We start from the raw sequence: 20,452 nt of genomic DNA on the forward strand, positions 1-20,452 counted from the left end.
ACACGACATCATAATAAGCTTCAAATAATTCCAAATCCACTTTTGAACTCTTGGATTCTCTTTTAGGAACTATTTTACTATGTCTAGTGAGTCCACACCCTCTAAAAATGACCACCATGGATGCCTACACCCTTTAGGTGTCTTTTTTGCATGCTACCACATGATTACATGCTACCAAGACATCTAGTAGACAAGAGGTATTAAATACAAGCATAGCGTAAAGCCCATAAAACTCGCACCCAAAGCATTAACTTTTGTAGAAAAGTCATCCTATTGAAGACACGTGTCTACTACTGCTTCTAGCTTTGCTAGAACCTGATCTCGAATATCTATCCAGTTTGGTATGCTTTCAACGCGTTCTTGACATCCTACACCTATTGAACTTTGTATCCATGTTGTTTAGCCATATACTTGTCACTTGCATGCAAAATAGCTAGAATACTCCCAGTAGTCTCCATTATTTGGCAAGGCCTGATACCTGTTCATATAAAGTTGGGATGACTAATTGCACAAATGATTCAATCATAAGCTTGTTGGGTCCTCCTCATGATCGCATATCTATCTCGTAGCTTGTAAGGAGTCCCTTTGGATCATAATATTTGAAAATATTGCACTTGAGATACACAACATCCAAGGCTACTTCCACATAGTCTAGTCCTTTGATTCTTGTACCTCTTCATGCTAATTGATAAAGCATCAATATCTACATTAAAATTGAAAAAATTGGTATCTTTTGTACCTCTTTGGAGAAGTATGTTGTGCTAATTTGAAAAATTTCAATAGGACCTGCTTCACCTCTGCATGCAACGCCATCTTCACTCTCCCACCATGTTCAGATTCGTGTCAACTTCACCAAAATTATATCAGAGTGCATCAACACAATGGGCCTCTAGCTATGAGAGATGTGAGAGGGGAGCAAAAGCAGAGAGAAGGGAGTATATATAGCACTAATCAGCATAAAATGAGCCAATTTTAGAGAAATTGCAAAGAGAGGACATACTTTAAGCTTGCCATTGAAACATGCTTCTTCCATTCTATGATTTTGTATAGCCCAAAGTTTACAAATTGACCATACACACATTGCTAATGTACACGTCAATTATATATCCCAAACAAGAAGGTTAAACTTGGCTCAATCTTGAATAAAAGTAACCATTGATACAATCAGAGAGAGAGAGAGAGAGAGAGAGAAGAGCTCCATTGTAGCACAAGAGCTATTGATTCCCTTCTTCCTCTATCCCTTCAAAGTATCCAAATGTGTACATGCCATGAACATGCTCTTGCTCTTCTCCATTGCGAAAAGCTTTCCCCATCTATCATAAACCTCCTTCAACTCTCCATTGAGAGCACCCAAAATCCCCACGGAACCCTCTTTCACATCAAGAGAGGGTGTTGGCTATAAGAAAAAGAACCCTTCGAAAACTCCCCATAAGAGCTCCTTCTCCTTCGTTCGCCCCTCCATGAGAGAGAGAGAGAGAGAGAGAGAGAGAGAGTTAAAAGAAACCTTGATGCTCGCTTCTCTTCCACAAAAAACAATCCATAATCTTCCAAATAACCCCATAATCTCTTCCTTCCTCCGGCAGAGAGAGAGAGAGAGAGAGAGAGAGAGAGAGAGAGAGAGAGAGAGAGAGAGAGAGAGAGAGAGAGAGAGAAGAGAGAGAGAGAGAGAGAGAGAGAGAGAGAAGAAAACCTTGATGTTTGCTTCCCTTTCATAAAAACTAGTCCATAATGTTCCAAATAACCCCAATCACCCCAAAAGAACCTTTCCTCAACCCTGTTATGTCTGGCTTGTGGCTTCCCAAGTATAACACAAAAGGTTTGGGCTTTTGCCAATTTTAGAAACACAATCCTCAACCCCTCGATATCATGCACAACACTTATCCTTCTATTCCCACTCATAGCACCTTGAGGTTTGTGACGCTTCCCTTTGGACTGCTCGCGTGTAAATGCCACCTACACCAAATTGGGCACTGATGGATCTATAGTACAAGACCACCCACATCAATAACACCGCTAGAGTTCAACACCGATTGGCATGGCATCAGTGCGTAGACACCACAAGGAAGACAAGAGAAACCTCCATAGCGCCAAGCTCTCAAGGTGCCTTCCCACAATTACGATAGCTTTGAGTAGCTTGTGTTCCATTATTATATAGTCCACACTCCAAACTCTTGCAACCCCACGTGGATTTAATCCCTCACATGTGGCAATGCATGAAGCATTACCCTGTGGACCCCAAAAGGAGAGCCCCACCAAAAATAGTCCCTCAATGGATATTTTACCCAATATCCTTCCAGTTGGAGCCTTGAATGAACCCTAAGCGATGGGATCAGTGGGAGAGAACGAGGGCACATTTACTGCGATGCTTGTGATCCGTTCGATGGGTGTACGTTTAGCACCCGAGTGTATTGTTGCGTCGGGTGGTTTACTTTATAGACAAATGAAGTGGCTAGGGGAGCATCAAAACCCACACAGGCGCAAGGTTAGAGCACCAACTTGTCAATGGGGAGGTCACGAGGTTGGTCAATCTCGTTGACCTTTTAAGGGCTATCTGATGCGGTGAGGTCAACCTCACTAAACTTTTGAGCATCGACGTCATTTTCTCATGTAGGAAAATGGAGTCTTTTCCGGTGTTTTTCATACAATGCATAACATCATGAGCTTCTGCTAGGGAGGCACCACATACCTAGCTAGGTATGATTGGGGGCAGGGGACCGCCAATCATTAGTGTGTTTCATGAATTATCTACTAGGCTAGTCAATTCTCATCTTGGAAGGTGGCCTGCCCTCACCCTGAGTCTGGGCATTGTCAGTCCCAGAAGAGCTATTTCAGTGAAGAAAATGGGCTTTCTGGAGTTCTTTGTTCATCGTTTGATTCATCTTGTGCTATTGCTTCCATGTGTGTTTCCTTACCGTGGAGGTGGTGTTGCAGATCTTTCCTGGGCAGTGCCGAGAGGCCGATACTGATAAGGTATGATTTGATGTTCATCTTTACCAAATAGTCTGCAAACATCCAAATTTTCTCATTGCTTGATGCATGTTCCATTTAGTGGAAGTGAACACACACTCAGACACATGTATATCGAGAGATTGTTGAGCCAAGTAAATTTCTTCTTCTGATTTGCAGGACAAATTCAAAGTTGTGGAAGAGTCTCTTGCAGGATTGGTTTTGGATTCTAGTCCTGTGGAGTTCGAAAGTAGCATTGGAGCTAAGGTTTTGAGCCAACAAGTTTTAACACTAGGTAGGTCGAAAGCAGTAATCGAGCATGCAGCAATTGCGGTTGGCAGGGGACTTGATTTTGTTTTCTCCAAGCAGTTTGCTTTCCAAAGGAGAGAGCTTTGGCATGCACTCTACTCTTGCGCGAGCCTCTCTTTTATGATGATGTCTGGAATTTCTTTCGACAACCCTATGCTATGTGCAGATGCCTGCCTATTTCAGAATACGGGACCGATGTCTTATGCTCAGAAGTAGATGAGCATAAGACAAGTTTCTCTCTTTAATGATAATATGTTTGGAATTTCTTTCAACCCTATGCCAGGGACTGTCATTGCAGAAATAGGATGCCACATTTGCAGTTGAAGAAGGAAAACACACCTGAGCTTGCTGGGAGTGCCATGAAGTTCAAGTATGCATTTCCCATCCCATATCATGGAAGAGCATTCCAGTTGGACTAATCCTAGATACTCCCATTGCTTCATCTCATACTAAGTTTGTTCATGTACCCTAAATTTTAGACGCATCTTCTCTCATATTATTGTGTCTGAACTATAGTATTTAACCTTTTTTTGTCTGACCTAGTATTTAGACATTTGACAATGAAACCAATTATAGCAGAAAATGATAAGAAAGGAGACCAAGATCTTTTTGTCTACTAGAGACCAAAGTTCAAGGCTCACCAAAAACCTTTTTTCTCAACCAGAGAGAGAAAGGGCACACTTAAAACTCTTCTGATTTCTAGGTTAGAATTGCCGGTTTTTACACAAACTTGTAAAATTTTGCCAATTTTCTTCAAGGAAACCTCGGATCCTAGCATGGAGTTGGCAATTTTTCCATTTAAAATACATTAAATGCCGGTTTTGTGCAGACATTGCTGAGGGAAGGCCAAAAAAATTTGCAAATTCGTACTTGCTATAGTACAGCAAATTTTACAGACGATAACAATAGATTGCTAAGTACAGGTCAAAATGAACAGGGCAAGGAGACATAGAGTTGTATAAATGGAGAATAGGAACCAGGACTTGACTACACAAGAAGCTCATGGAGTAACTCGTAGACAGGCTATCCTTGTTTTCTTTTCATTCCATTTACTCTTTACCACAAGCAACCATAACCCTCCACAGCATGGGCGCACACTTTTTTTTTTTGTTAAAACACTTTCAAATTACTAGTGGGAAACCTCAGAATAAGGAAACCCCACATTTTGTATCATACACAAGATATGCCAAGCTTATAGTGAACAGGGTATAATGCCCAAGTTTATAATGAACATCTGTGAAAAGGGCATTGGCATACAAAGATGGGTCCATCTCTTGTAGAGAGAGACAATCATAAAGGGACTGATGCAAAGATTGTAAAAAGGAAAAGGCCTATGCACGTGTGCACACACACAGCTAATCCTTGATTGGACACACCTCTCTTTGATCAGCTTTTGAATGTCTGACAGACACAACAAAAGCCTGTAGCAGTTAATTAACTGCCTTCCCTCTATAGCATGAAACATGCCATTGTCCAAACCCCTCTGAGGCCTTGTTAGCAAAAACGTGGGCCATGGGCACACTCACCGCTATCGTGAACAATGTTATCAAGGGCAGCTCCATTGAGTAGAAAGTGCATCACACTTTCTCCTATCCTTCCCCCGGAGACACGCTGTCCACTTCCTCTGCCAATTCCACTGCAAGATCCTCTTTTCCTTTTTTCCTGGAAACACGCCGGTGCTTTTTAAGAACCAGTCGTGGTTCTGCCTGCTTTACACCCAAAGCCCCCACCTTGTACCTAAGGAAAAATCACAACATGCTATTGACCACAAAACATTTCAATTGATTTCCAACATTAAAAAGGACTTCCTCAAAGAATTGGTAGTACCTCATTTCACTCTCTCTCTTGGTCCCGAATGTCTTCATCTCGAGCTGTCCACGTTTCTTCACTTCTTCAAGTAGCTGAAGGTAGTGCTCATAACGATCCCAATCTCCTCCAACTGCACAGTCTGGCTCTCCTACGTGAAGACAATCGCCAAAGGCACATGTGGCCTCATTGAGCTTACTTTTTATCTGTGTCAAAAAATCCCACCTTTGAGAAGCAGGAGCCAGGACACAAAGTACCTCAAAGCCAATGAAAACCATTTCATGCTGTGATACCTCTGGAAACAAGAGAGGCAAGGACTTGGTTGAGACTCTGGCAAGATTGGGCTGATTAAATCCTGGTGTATCTACCAGGTACCCAGCACTAGGTAGTTTCAGTAAGCTCACATGGCGCGTTGTATGCTTGCCACGACCAGTTCTCTCTGAAACCTCCCCTACTGTTTGCTCTTCATACACTCCACTCCACACCTGCATAAGAATGGAGCTTTTGTCCTTGAAAACTGGTAAACAATGCGAACAAAGATCAGCAGCAACGCTATGAAGCACTACACACAGTTAGCTTTACAATTGGCATTCATTTATTCTTCATTATCAAGTTTGAAGACTGATTTGATTGCATTAAGATCAAGCAAGTGGACCGGACAGTGAAAAATGAAATCAGGGTGCTTGAATGCATCAAATAACATCCATGCAGAAAAGTTACATCCAACTCCGAAGAAAAAAGGAATGGCCTGCCCTGAAATGCCAATTCAAGCAAAGCAAAATGCTCCTATTTATTCAAATATGGAAATCTTGAGAAGTAAGTTTGCTACAAATATGGAAATCTTGAGAAAATAAGTATGCTACAAATGGACATTGTACACAGCAAAGAGTAATATGCACACGTCTCGGAAAACAAAAGCATGTGAATTCTTTATTTGACAAAGTTCAATGGTCTTACACTCACAGATTCATCTTTTACTACATTCACTGGATCTTCTTCACAGCTGCTGTTCCACAATTCCAAGCCTGCTTCATCACACAAAGCGTTGATCACACTTGATTTTCCAACTCCACTCAAACCTATGATAGCACTGGTTTTGTTTGCCAAAATGTCGACCAATGGACTAATTCCCAACTTCGAGGCTGCACTGCAGAAAAGAGGCTTATAACCCCAAGAACTCAATCTGCTCTCCCAATCAGAAACATCCTAATTGCACAAACAACAGTCAGAGAAGTGGTACTCCTAGAAAACGCGCTTGAGTTACAAAAAAGTAAGACATCAAACAACTAATAGACAAAATGATGCCCTGCAGTGTTCCTTTTGGGAAGCTGGTGGTACCTATTCCACACCTCCCTTTAGGAGGAAGGATAGACTATCTTTAATTGAGTGGTGAAAGAGAAAAAGCAAGGCCAGATAGTGCTTATTGAAAGCGCTTAGCAGACTTACAACGTTACTATGAATATAAACACCCTTCAAGACTGGAGAAGCCATGAGAGACATGCTAGAAAAATTTGAGAAAATCTTAATACTTACTTTGGATGACACTAAATCTGTTTTGTTGAAGACCACAGTAAAGGGAATTCCCGTGGATTCTGCCTCCACGAGAAATCTGCTTAAGGACAGTGGCTCTGGCCTTGGGCGATCTAAAGCGGCCAGCACAAGAAGCTGGTCCACATTTGCCACAGGAGGATCAAAAATTTCTGTCTCCCTGTCAAAGACTTCTTCTATCATTCCACGCCCATCAACCCAATCGATACCGGAAACCAGCACTTTGTCTCCCACCATAACCCGCCTTTTGATCTTCTTCAATAATGCTCTTACAACACACAAAAGTTCTCTTCCAAGCTTTTCTTTTGCATCCAACGGCCCAGGATTGGTCAAACCCTTATCATCCACTGTAATTTCTGTCTTTTCTACAAGAGCCATACGATTATTGTTGGGTGTACCTTCTGATGCCAAACTTTCTTCCGATGTCGAGGATTGACATCCTGTATTTGTGAGTATTCCACCTTAAAAACATCACAGATATCACATTTTATTATTTAACAATTCATGCACAAGATGAATAATACCATTAATTCTCTTACCTATCCTAGATACAGCCTTTGCGATCATCTCTATCTCATCATCGGATATTACAAAGAATGGAAAATGTGACAGATTGAGAGAGAGAGAGAGAGAGATAGATAGATAGATTGAATTATCATCCACGGAGGTCAGATATGACCCATGGGACCAAAAACAAACAGTACAACGGTGACATTTGTAGCAAATCGCACTGAATACATATCAGTTAAGGACCGAGGGTCCATTGGAAAGATGGAAAGATGAAAAAGACAAAAACCTAAGAGGGATCAGCTGTGGGGAGAGCCGATTTGGGGTTTCGAAACTCCTGGATGATGGCTTTACCACCTCGGTAGACTGCCCATTTGCCTTGTTTGCGGGCTTCATGTACCTTCTTGAGCTCTTCACTTTTGCGTTTGAGTTGTAGCGGGGTGAGTTCTTCTGCGATCCAAAACTTGGTGTCTTTGAGAAGACGTGATTGTTGGAGAAGCTTGAGCTGACCTTCTCTACTTTCGAATTCAATGATGGCATGTCCACTTGGTATAGGCATGTCAGGGCCTCTCCAAGTGATACGGCCTATTGCGTTGTGGTCGACCTTGATCGGCTTGAGGGTTTCATTGAGGAAGTTGATGCGTTCCGAGAAGTCGTACTTGGTCGTTTCCCATGCTTGAGGTAGCCCACCAATGCGGATCTTGAGGGTATTTTCTGTTTGGAGTCGTTGTTCTCGAAGCTCTACTGTCACACATGTCTTCACCTGCGCAAGGGTTGCCGAGTGTGTTTCGATGGCCTTGGCTTCGACTTCTTTCGTTTTGTTGGTGGCGAGATCGACCATGGAATCAAATCGTGCCTCAAGCTTGCTAAGGCGAGCTTTGAGGTCGTGATTTTCTTCCATGACCCGATCGAGATCTGCTTGAAGGCGTTCGATTCGGTCAGATTTACTTGGCACTGCTAAAACGGCAGCAAAGCTTGGTCGTGTCTTCGCAAAGCTCTTCGTAGTGGTGGCTTCGGTCGTCATGCTTCCGATGCTAATCTTCTTCTTGTTGAGAGCACACACAAAACTGAAATTCTGTGTGAATCTCTGCTTAGTGTGGGTTTGTATGCCTCGGCAGAGAACTGTGGGCTTGGTTGGAAAAGCAAGGGTCGAGGCTTGTGCAAGAAGCTTGTGCAAGAACTAACCCTTGATTAATTGAAACAAACCTAACAAGAAATCGAAAACTCAAGCTTAACTGAATCGAGTAGTCAAGCACGAGCCAGTCAAGTAGTCGAGCTTGAATCGAGTAGTCGAGCAGTCGAGCCAGTGGCGAGCAAAATCGAATGCACTATCGCTGTCGAAGAGATTCGAAGAGATGCTCACTGTCGCCAGAGAATAGATGCTCACCGTCGGCAGGTCCGAACCAGCAGGGCCGAACCAGGCACTGTTGTTTGCAGGTCGCGTGAGGGGAGCTCTGACGTAGTCGGCTGACTGTGTTAAGTGGTCAAGCTTATGTGGGAATCGTCTGAGAATCGATTCTCAGAGAATCGACACAAAGGATTAGATTGTGCAGAGTATCAAAGGTCGGCTTGTGTTGCTTGAGACCGAGAGCGGCTCTTGTGTTGCAGAGCGGGCTCTTGTGTTGCACACACAGAGAGAGAGAGAGAGAGAGAGAGAGAGAGAGAGAGAGAGAGAGAGAGAGAGAGAGAGAGAGAGAGAGAGAGAGAGAGAGAAATGAAATGAAAATGAAATGTTATATTAACGTCTTCAAAAGGCCATAATGACCTATGAGACAGAAAGTTACAAGGTGGTGGATCTGATACAAAGTCAGAATAACAAAATAACCTAACAACAGTACAAAACAAAACAAAGATATATTCTATGGGATCTATGATTGGTCAATGTGATCTAAGCAAAAAACTAAGCCAAAATGGGCGGCTTGTTGGGATAACTGAATCACAAAAGATCTAGCATAGTTGTTGGCGAATCTCATCAATTTCCTCCATGGTTAGTAGTCTGACCGAGCGACGTGCATGCCTGGCCAGCGTGCTCCGAATCTTTTGTCGTAACCTTCGTCGATGCTGTGTAGTCTTTCGCAGTCGTGGGCGCCTGGATTTCCCTAGTTCAATCGCTCGCTCGATCAATGTGCCTCTCGTGTGAGACGAGGGGGAGCTCTGTTGTGGGAGTGGCTCTTGCGGCTGTCCCGTGTCTGCTCTAAAGAAGTCTGTGATCCGTCTTTGAGACTGGCTGGCCTTGCCATTCAGCAAGCTCTCTCTGTGTCTGCGCAGCTCGAGCAAGAACAAACCCAGGCATCTCTGATCTTCGTATCCCATTATTCTTGAGAGTGGTCCAAAACCCTCTCTGAACAAGCAATGGAAGCGTCCTCGTATCTCGTAGTTCAAGTTCCAGGTCACACAAGGGGCATGTCCTGGCCTCTGCCGGTACTCCGCAGTATCTCCCAATTTCAATCCGTAGCTGGTGAGACGATGTGCGTAACTGGCCAATAGCACATCGTATCCCATGAGACAAGTGGGTATCCATGTACCTTGGTCTCGTCACAAAACCATCTTCCGTGAGCTGGAGAAGGTGGTCTCTATAGAAAGCCATCTTCGTGCCCAATTCTTGTGCTGGTTGTATCCATGTCCTCCTGGTGTCTAGCTGGGTCAGGTCTTGGCGGATGAGCTTGGTGATCTCCGACTGTGTAAGATTGAGAGATGGTGCATCCAATGAGTACTGGAATGGTGGCAGCCTGTCCATGCTGAACCCATGCGCCTGAAACCATGATGTTATCTCCCCATACCAGCATGTTGTATCTCCTTGTATGGCTAACTGTCGAGAGGACTCAAGTGCTATGCGAGCATATCTGTCTCTGGGAAGTTCCCATGTGCGGTTTATGAAGGAGATTGATCTGGTGAGCGCCTCCACCACCAGTGGCGGGGCCGCTAGCTCTGCTCGGATAATGGCCCGTGGTACTGATGCCTTGGCTCTAATGAGCCGCGAGATCATAGAGACGAGAGGTTTCTCCATGTTCCCCCATCCGTCTGTGCAGCCCGGCCTCCCGTGGTGATCCAATGAAGGTCCCCATATCTCAGCCCCATAGAGCAATGCTGAAGCCACCAAGGTGTCAAAGAGCCAGAGCTTCGTCCGGGGCTCCTGAAACTGGACCTGCGAGCACATCCTCTCCAATCTACCCAATGCTGTGTGGGCTCTAGTCAATCTGGTCTCTGCTGCTATTCTGAGTGAGAATGTGGGTCCGCTAAAAACCACTCCAAGGTAAGTGTAAGCGTCTATGTACTCCACAGTCTCTTGGCCGTATGTGAATGTAGGTGTTGACCTCCTGATCCACTGTGGGGTGGTATTAAACACCATAACCTTGGTTTTACCAAGGTTGACAGACAAACCACTTTCGTGGGCAAACATATGCAAAGCATCCAATTGACATTGCATTCCCTCTGGGGATTCGGAGATCAACACAATATCGTCAGCATATAACAAAAGTGGAATCCATGTCCCTGCCAGCTATGCACCTTTATCCCCATCGCTGTCAATGTAGTCAGAAACCTCATCTACATACATACCGAAAAGAGTAGGAGAGAGCGGGCAGCCCTGCTTCACCCCAATAATGGAGTGAACCGTTGTAGAAAGTCCCTCCGGGGTGCGTACATGCCCTACTACTGATTTGTACAATGCCATGATCCCCCAAATGAGCTCTGTGGGTACTCCCACTTCCTGTAATCTGCGCATCAATCTGGCTCTGGGTACTGTGTCAAAAGCTTTGCGGAAGTCCACAAAGCTACAATAGATCCGTCTCCCATGAGATCTGCCTTCCTCGATGATGGCCCTGAGTGTCAAGAAATGAGCTCTGTGGGTACTCCCACTTCCTGTAATCTGCGCATCAATCTGGCTCTGGGTACTGTGTCAAAAGCTTTGCGAAAGTCCACAAAGCTACAATAGATCCGTCTCCCATGAGATCTGCCTTCCTCGATGATGGCCCTGAATGTCAAGATATGGTCAAGAGTAGAGAAGCCTCTCCTGAACCCTGCCTGCCCAGTTGCACGCATTCCTTCCTTCTCTGCCCATCTACTCAGTTGTTGCTCAAGAATGGACGCATACAACCGTGCCAGAGTGTGCCCAATCATAATAGTGCGATAATTCCCAGGCTCCATGGGGTCTCCTGTCTTGAAGATAGGTACGATCATAGATAGGCTCCAAGTGTCCGGTAGGCCCTCACACATGGCACAGTTAAACATAACTGCTAGAAGCTCTCCTAGTAGGTCTTTGGCATGCATGAAATGCTCAGCGACTAAGCCATCATGATCATATGCTCTCCCAATCCTCATCCTGTCAATAGCTTTCTTCACCATCTCAACGATGAAAAAAGCACATGTGTGGGGCCATGGGTCGGGGGGGTTGGGGAGGGGCGGCTGTCCAGGTACTGTGTACAAAGATGATGCGTACTGACCCAGGTCTCTGTGGAGGAAATAGCGGGGGGGGGGGGGGGGACTGCTCATGAAAGAGCCGCCACGCCTCACGCGAGTCCCGACTCAAGAATAGCCGGTATAGGTCCTGTTCGAGTCGAGCCAAAAAAGCCCTCTTCTTCCGCCGCACCAGGCGTCGGAAGTCAATCTGTGACTGTCTGTGAGGGACGTCCCCCAAAAGCACCTCCCTCTAAAGCATGGCTCTAGTCTGGCGGCACTCCTCATCGTACCAGCTGTTTTGAGACATGCTCCCTGATCGGCGGCTCTGCTCAGGCTGGGTGTGTGGGTATGCCTCTGCTGCTGCCTCATGTAATGTCTGTGTCAGTATATTAGTTAGCTCCTCCAGAGGTCGCCCTGGGTCCTCGGTGCACAGGCGTCTATAGATCCCGTCCATGTATACAGAATCCGTCTCCCGTGTGAATGTGTAGCGAGTAGGGGCTGCTACCCGTGGCCTGTGTGCTACACTGAACTGGAAAGCGATGGTCATTGACACCAGAGCATGATCTACTGCTACCTCGACCGGTCTGGACCCAACTGTGAGATCCTGGATACTAGAGATGAGATTCGACTAGAGAGAGAGAGAGAGAGAGAGAGAGAGAGAGAGAGAGAAATGAAATGTTATATTAACGTCTTTAAAAGGCCAAAATGCCTATGAGACCAAACTGTTACAAAATTGTGAATCTGATACCATGTCTGGGTACAAAAAGACTAGAACAAAATACTACTACTACTAGAATCCATCCTCATCTGCACTCTAGATGTCGAGAGAGTACGGCTCGAATCCTCTACTGTAGTCTCTGTCGATGTTGTGTAGCTGTCCGTTTCATTTCAGTATAGTACAACCCAGACATCAGGAGGCAGGTCACATACCCGTTATACATTTACACCAGAGACTAACTCGGTTTATACAGAGGAGGTCTATAGCCGTCTATTCACGGCTAGTCCCGGTCTCTCAGTGGAGGAGTGTACCACTTTACTGACTGACACACTGCATGGTGAAGCATCTCAGGCATACCCACACACTCAGCCGGGTCAGAGGCGACATTTTGGGAGCATGCCCCAGAATAGTTGGTCTCATGAGAAGTGCAGAGAGATGAGAGCCCAGCTCCAAAGAGATCTTCTTTTAGGAGTCATCACTTACAGGCAGTCACGGATTGCTTCTCGACGCCTTGTGTGATGGAAGAAACGAGCTTATTTGGCCCAGATGGAGCGAGACTTGTATCAGCTGTTCTTGAGTAGACTCAGGAGAGGCATGGCGATTCTTTCATGAGCACTCCCCTCCCCCAGTGATTACTTCTGATTTGTGGGGCCAGTATGCGACATCGTTATATACAGTTCCTGGACACGACCCCCTTCCAGATCCTATAGAGCCATGCCCACCTACCAGCACCTTCTTTACCACTAAGATGGTAAAGAGAGCCATTGACAGGATGAGAACCAACAGGGCATATGATCATGTGGTCTAGTAGCAGAGCACTTTATACATGCTAGAGATATGCTGGTAGAGGTTCTTGCAGTGTTGTTCAATCGTGCCATGTGTGAGGGGTTACCTGAGACTTAGAGGTTGTCTACTATTGTGCCTATCTTCAAGACAGGTGATCCTACAGAGCCTGGGAATTACCATACTATTATAGTTGGGCACACACCGGCACGGTTGTATGCATCCATTCTTGAGCAGCAATTGAGTAATTGGGCAGAGGGTGAGGGTGTACGAGCAAAGGGCCAGGCCGGTTTTAGGAGGGGTTTCTCCGCTCTTGATCATATTCTGACACTCAGAGCCATCATTGAGGAGGGTAGGTCATATGCGGGACGGATTTATTGTAGCTTTGTGGATTTCCGCAAAGCATTTGACATGGTACCTAGAGCTCGATTGATGCGCAGACTGCAGGAGATGGGGGTGCCCATAGTGTTGATTTGGGGGCTTATGGCTCTATAAAGATCAATGAATGGGACATGTTCGCACCCGGAGGGGATATCTGATTTAGTTCGCTCCACCATTGGGGTGAAACAGGGTTGCCCATTGTCTCCTACTCTATTTGGTATGTATGTTGATGAGGTGTCTGATTACATTGACAGAGAGGGTGATAGAGGTGGCCAGCTGGCAGGGACATGGATCCCATTGTTATATGCTGATGATATTGTGTTGATCTCTAACTCACTAGAGGGTATGCAACGACAGTTGGATGCATTACACAGTTTTGCAAAGGATAGTGGATTGTCTGTAAACCTTGGTAAAACCAAGGTTATGGTGTTTAACACCACACCACAGTGGATCGGGAGATCAGCACCGACTATCACATATGGTCAAGAGATTGTATAGTATACAGATGCATACACTTACCTTGGGATTGTCTTCATGGGCCGAGGTTTTCTTTGGGGAGAGCAGCAGAGACTAGACTGACTAGAGCTTATGCGGCCTTGGGAGGCTTGGAGAGAATGTGTTCGCAGGTTCAGTTCCACGAACCTCGGACAAAGTTATGGCTCTTTGATACTTTAGTAGCATCAGCTATGTTGAATGCGATGCAAATATGGGGACCTTCTGTAGGCCAAGATGGTTAGAGACATATGGAGAGGCCCGAGAGAGAGACAGAGAGAGAGAGAGAGAGAGAGAGAGAGAGAGAGAGAGAGAGAGAGAGATGAAATGTTATGTAATGTAATATTAAACGTCTTCAAAGGCCAAAATGACCTATGAGACCAAATTGATACAATCCTGGTGGATCTAATACAACGTCTGGGTACAAAAGAGAGAGAGAGAGAGAGAGAGAGAGAGAGAGATTTTTTAGCGTCTATGTGAGGCCGAAGTATGCCTATGAGACAAATCAAATATACATGGTGTGTATGTCCTCCATCTATCAAACAATCCAAACTGGTACAAAATAAGAATAAGGATAAAAAACCTTGGTTTGGGATGGGATCTATGGGGAGGAATGAATCTAGTACTAGGGGTATGTGCATGTCTATATGCTCAGGTAGTGCAACCATGCAAATGCATCAAGCTAGCTAGCTCCATCCTGTGATGAACGCAGCTGGGTGAGCCATCATCTGGGCTCGTCTCTCCTCGGTAGCTCAATGCGCTCGGGTCTGAATCTCCTCATTCGGTCTACACTGGAGTCATGAGGCCCGGCATCCAATAACACGTCAACATCGTCTGGCCCAGCTCGTCTCAGCCTGCTAGAGAGTCACTCCCCTTAGTGGATCTAGGAGTGGAGGGGGTGTGGTCTTGGAAAAAATTTGTAAGCTGTGACTCTCTCTCTCTCTCTCCCCCCCCCTCCCCTGTGTCTCTGTAGGTGGCTGTAGCAGTGTCTCTGTGCCTCTGTATCTCCAACAGGTAGTTGTCTCTGATCTCGAGAGTGCATGATCTTGTGGAGGGTAGGCTGCCCCCAAAAAAATGACTCGTATTTGCCTCTAATATCATCGTAAGCTCCGCATCTACAAACAAAGTGCTCCTCACTCTCCACCTCCTCTCTGCATATTCGACAGACCCTCTCCTCCCTGGGAATGTCATAAGCACACCCCACCTCTATCTCTAGCCTGTGTGATGATACTCTGAGCTGACCAATCACCACTCGTGAGCTGTGTGGTATGTAAATATCCATATAGTGTGGTTGTCGTATGAACCCGTCCTCCAATATGGTAAGGAAATTATCTCTATAGTGTGACATCTTCCGCTGAAGGGGAAAGGTGGCACGCTCTCAAGATCAAGGCCATGTGCTCCGAACCATGCTCTAACATGTGTACCAAGCTCTATCATACCAGATTCTGCTATTTGTATGGCTGACTCAAATGCTTGCCGTGTGAGTCTGTCGGCTAGGAGCACTCTCTCTTTGGATAAAGCAGATCGTTTGAAAGAGTGCCTCCACTACCATGGGGGGGGGGGGGGGGGGGGGGAGGCAAGCTTTGCTCTAATGATGTCCGATGGCACTATGTGTTTGCCTCGAAACAAGCAGGAGATCATATATACATGTGGTCTCTCGATCCGCACCCACTGGCTATCTGTCAATCCTGGTGCCCACACTGCTACTGCGTGGGGTGACTAATGTATCAAATAGCCAGCCCTTCCTACGGGGCTCCTGAAAGTGTGTCTGATAACATCTCCGCTCTAACATGGCCAAAGCTGCATATCCTCAGGTGAGTCTGTTAGTGGTGGTATGTGCCATGGAGAAGGGTCCTTGTCTGCTAGTGAAGGCGACTCCCAAGTAAACGTAGGAGGTGACCACCTCAACTCGGCCTCCTGCTGCTGTAAAAGTGGCTGCTCGTCGGACTGATCTAGAGGTGTGGAAGATCATGACCTTGGTCTTCCCAAGGTTAAAAGAGGGTCAGTGAGAGGGGACATCCTTGCTCAACCCCAATGGTGCTAGCAATAGGCTCTGTGTTAGTCCCTTGCCGGATCCAACCTACACACACGACATGACACAAGCCAAACTCACACCTAGATACACGTAGTGAGCGGACATCAGGCTCACCTCCCAACCATAGAGCCAATACGAGCTCACTCCACCTGAGAGCCTGCAACCAAACGGGCTAGCCTCTGCCACAAGGGCCATACCACGAAACCCACACCAGTACGGGTGTGTGGGCAGAGCTGCCAAGGGCCAAGAGTCCAAGTGTGGTGATCACACAAGATGTCTCACTAATGAGGCTCAAGTCCTATTTATAGGACTTCATAACCAAATAGCCACGTTCACACTTGTCGGACACAATTGCAGGCGCCCATCCTATTGTCTGGGGACGTAACACTTCCCCCCTTATTTTTAATTGTTGTCCTCACTAATATCCTTAGTTATAAAACCGAGAAAACGATTCCTTAACGATCTAACTGACTCCCAAGTGACTTGGTATTCAGGACGATGCTTCCACTTGATCAAATATTCAAGACACGAAGTCTTGTGAGAGTTGCGGACCCTATGATCGAGAACTAATTCGGGTTCAAGTGGATCGTTGGTGGTACCACTTGCAAGTTCTGAACTTGCTCAAGGGGAATTACCATGTCATCTTGTAGGCCTCTCACAAAACTTATAATCAAATCAAGGTTGGATCCCACCTCTACCAAACTCTTCGATCACCTAAGTGACCAAACAAACTCAATCGTAACACCGGTCAAATACACACAAGGGACGCTTAGGGAAAGTCTTCCTCATGACAAAGGAATGTACCTCTTTACCATACCTCTCCCAGCCTTATCTCGAACATGGTCTACCTTTTGATATTATGGGTCTCAACATAAACTCATAACACTGGCACTGACAACAAAAAGAAGGTAGAGCCCTTCAGTTGATCTCTATTCCTGTAAAAAAATATTCATGGTTTTCAACTTGTAGGCCTCTGGCAGTCCTTTTGGAGATAAACTTAGCTGAAGGTTTCAGTTTCACATGTGGTTCAGGTTGCGAGGACCCCCACTTTGCAGGCATGCAATGTTCTGGATGTTGTAGTCAGTATCTTCAATGACCAAACACTAAATTTGCAAGTATCTTTTAGCACTGATTTTTGTAGTCTTTCCTTGTTTTAAACATGGAAAGCTAGCAGTATCTGAGTTACTACTGCCATACCTGGTTTAAGGACGACAACCCGCATGAAATTAGCCTTTGCAGAGAGAATTCGCCCGATGGCTTGGTCGAAATTGAGTTGCATGTCCTCCTCATTAAGCTTCTCAGATGTCTGCAAGGGGGAGGGGAGCTCCACACTAACGGGCACCTTGCTCTTGTCAAAATCACGAGGCCTTTTCTTCTGAGGGGACTCTTTTCTGGCATTGTCGATGCGTCTACCTGCGCAAATCTTGAGGTCAAGCTTACGGGTGGTCTGCTGTTTGAGACCAAGGAGTTCTCTGTGCAACTTGCGAGCTCGTATTTGGACGCCGGAAATGAAGGGCGAGCAGCTTTGGAGCTCTTGCTTTGTTATGTTCGGCTTCAGCATATCCACTCACCAAGATATATGAACATCAGCCCACATACATCCCTCGGCACTATTTGACACGGGGTCTTAATGACCCCCAAGCGGTGGGATTGGTGGTCGAGGTTGAAACACGCGGATCTTGAGGTAGAGGAAGGATGGCAGCCAAAGAGTTGAACTCAGCACCTCGAGGTTGGCAGCCCGATGAGCTAACCACACAGGTGTGTGCAACTTGTTGACACACAATGAATTCACATTGTTATAAAGCTCATCATTGTTTACCCCCTCATGCCCTTGTTTACTTTTCTTGTCCGTGTCTACTTTTCTTGTCTTTGTTTTACTTTTTTTGCATCCGACGTCCGTGCGTGTCTCTGCTTTTGTGTTTACACTTCTCCAGCGTTGATCCCACCACCTTGGCTTCATTTACTATCCTGTGTTAGTGTTGAGGGTGTACATCTACCCTAGTCACTTCAGGCCATTCCATGTTTGAATCAAAAATTGGCATAACATGTCTATGTTGTGAATGTGCCAGCAATGTATCATATGCATTTTCTTTTTTTGTGTTGTGTAGCATGTGTGCACATATGTATGTATGTATATATATAATTATAAATTAGCTATAAGTATAGCATTCAGTCTGAGTATATAATCAATTTTTTAGCTTTTTGCTTAAAGAAAGCCCTAGATTAATGGGAAGTATTTTTGTATAAGGTTCATTTAAAGCTTTTAGATCAATGTTTTCTATAATTTTGGCTCATATTACAAAATTTAAATAACTCTCGTTTGAGTAATCTTTACCAAATTTAAATAAGGAATCTAACAAGAGGAAGTAAAATTGGTACTTTTTACTTTTGAAAACATTTAAATCAAGGGACTAACTTCGTTCAAGGTCTTTGTACAATCCATCTAATACCTCCCAACCTAAAAAATAAATACCAACAGTGGGCCTCTCCAAAGACCTAAGACCAAATGTACTCTAGACCCACTGTCCCAGTCTCCTCAATTGCTTCATACCAATTATCACATACAACAAGACTAAAAGTGAGTTTATGGATGAACTAGGTCTTCATCTTCAAGGTTGGTAAGCTAAACCTCTTTAAGCAAAGATAATAATCTCACGTGCATCCATATAAACAAGACAACAGATTCTATCAGCTTTGGATACGCATTACATGTGTCAAAGAATCTATCAATTATTATCCCCATCAGATAAATTGTTTTTTTGCTAAAAACTAACAAACTATGGAATCCAAGAGAGGCAATGACTTCTTCAAAAGCTTCTAATATAAAGTTCTAATAACAATCCAATTTTAATTCTTTAGTGTTTGAATTTTTTTAAATATGTGAGGCGGTGTGCCTTGTTCTAGTTTGCATGCAGAGAAGGGGGAGAAGCAAGAGAGCATTGTGTGGGTGGAGCTTAGTGAGGATAATAATGCCTCACTCCCCTTGTTCTATTGAGCCCATCAATCTCCCACTTGAAGGCCAATGTGGCCCAAGTGGCCTATGTATGTACAACTGTGAAGCACTCTTGTAGCTTCACCCTACACCCATCATCTCAATGCAATGTGCAAACTACTTTGAGGCTAAGCTCTTCATAAGAGTATCTACAAGGTTGTCATCCAAATAAACCTTGACTATCTCGATGCGCTTGCTAGCCAATATGTCCCATATCACATGATACCTAACCTCTATGTGTTTCAACTTGGAGTGAAACACAAGGTTCTTTGCTAACGCAATAGCATTCTAACTATCACAATGTAGCACTAGAGTCTGATAAATGTCAAGGTCTGCCACTTGAAAAGCTAACCATACAGCTTTCTTGCTAGCACGAGAAACTACAACATACTCTATCTCTGTGGTGGAAGACAAAGGTTTGACCATACAGATTCCTTCTTAGCACCCGAAAATGGAAAACATACTCTCCCTCTGCGGTGGAATACGAAGTGCAATCTTGGAGACATGATCTCCATGACACAGCTGCTCCACCAAATAAGAAAATATATTCTTCCTCTCTCTATTTCTCTCTCATGCGAAATTCAATATGAGCGCTAGCGTTCATTGGCTTTACTCTCAAGAAAGGGAGATAGGGAGAGAAAGAAGGAGATGGAGAGGGTGAGAGAGCGTACCTTCAAAGGCTCAATGATCGCCCCTCTCCCCTAATCTCTCTTAAGTGCTATCGCTTGGTGTTTTCCTTAGGGAAAATTACCAAAATACCCCTCTAATTCGTGGAAATTCCCAAAATTCCCTTGTATCTATTTTGGTTGGACTGTTCAAGACTTTCTAATCTTTATTCCTTTTTGACAATTGAGATCCCCAAAATACCCTTGTATCTATTTTGGTCGGATTGTTCAAGATTTTCTAATTTTTATTCCTTTTTGACAATTGAGATCCCCAAAATACCCTTGTATCTATTTTGGTCGGATTGTTCAAGACTTTCTAATCTTTATTCCTTTTTAACAATTGAGATCCATTTTTGAGTGCTTAGCATGTAATTTGTCATAAATTACCTCGCAAAAAAAGGCGATTATGTCTAAAAATAAGGAAACGATTCATCTCTAAAGCCTACATAACCAACTCAAATTCTAGTTTAAGCATCTTATATTGATAGACAATCACTCTTTTATAAAAAGCTACAAATTTTTTTATCTTTAGAAAAAATTAATCTCATGACCAGGGGTATTCTAGGAATTTTGGATATTTGAAGGGCATTTTGGGAATTCATGACAAATATTGGGGGTATTTTGGGAAATTTTTGAAATTTGAGGGGTATTGTGGGATTTTCCACAAATAAAGAGGGGTATTTTGATAATTTTTCCTTTTTTTAAAAAAGTTTCTCTCCAAGTCTGTCTCCACGATTCTTTTAAAAATCGATAAAAAGGCGAATCTATAGACAATGCCAAGAAAAAAGGTGGTTGCCAGCCAAGAGATAGTAAAGGCTTTATAGAGATGCTATTTTAAGATGTTTCACATCAACTTTATTTTTAACTTATAG

General features: G+C 44.5%; 3 protein-coding genes across 6 annotated transcripts; 1 reads left to right on the forward strand and 2 right to left on the reverse strand.

Moving 5' to 3' along the window:
- Positions 1-1,743: 1,743 nt before the first annotated feature.
- Positions 1,744-3,673, forward strand: LOC147429728 (uncharacterized). The gene is made up of 4 exons (XM_086495965.1): positions 1,744-2,100; positions 2,437-2,482; positions 2,932-2,970; positions 3,127-3,673. The coding sequence occupies exons 1-4, from the start codon at positions 2,036-2,038 to the stop codon at positions 3,469-3,471; spliced, it is 495 nt and encodes a 164-aa protein (XP_086352091.1). The 5' UTR covers positions 1,744-2,035; the 3' UTR covers positions 3,472-3,673.
- Positions 3,674-4,255: 582 nt separating this feature from the next.
- Positions 4,256-17,544, reverse strand: LOC147429729 (small ribosomal subunit biogenesis GTPase RsgA 1, mitochondrial-like). Of its 4 annotated transcripts, none has more exons than XM_086495968.1 (6): positions 17,121-17,544; positions 6,595-7,049; positions 6,019-6,267; positions 5,355-5,546; positions 5,083-5,267; positions 4,256-4,992 (listed from the first exon to the last, which is right to left on the reverse strand). In XM_086495968.1, the coding sequence occupies exons 1-6, from the start codon at positions 17,482-17,484 to the stop codon at positions 4,845-4,847; spliced, it is 1,593 nt and encodes a 530-aa protein (XP_086352094.1). In that variant the 5' UTR covers positions 17,485-17,544; the 3' UTR covers positions 4,256-4,844. The 4 variants fall into 4 exon arrangements, with proteins under 4 accessions (XP_086352094.1, XP_086352092.1, XP_086352095.1 ...); XM_086495966.1 differs by having other exon boundaries at positions 6,595-7,070; positions 17,121-17,543; XM_086495969.1 differs by having other exon boundaries at positions 6,025-6,267; positions 17,121-17,542.
- LOC147429730 (uncharacterized) lies at positions 7,092-8,598 on the reverse strand. The gene has a single exon (XM_086495970.1). It carries the CDS (start codon positions 8,138-8,140, stop codon positions 7,406-7,408), a length of 735 nt encoding a protein of 244 aa, XP_086352096.1. The 5' UTR covers positions 8,141-8,598; the 3' UTR covers positions 7,092-7,405.
- Positions 17,545-20,452: the final 2,908 nt, after the last annotated feature.

Source organism: Adiantum capillus-veneris, chromosome 22 (genome assembly GCF_014529385.1).
Source record: "Adiantum capillus-veneris isolate H3 chromosome 22, ASM1452938v2, whole genome shotgun sequence".
Taxonomy (NCBI): Eukaryota; Viridiplantae; Streptophyta; class Polypodiopsida; order Polypodiales; family Pteridaceae; genus Adiantum; species Adiantum capillus-veneris.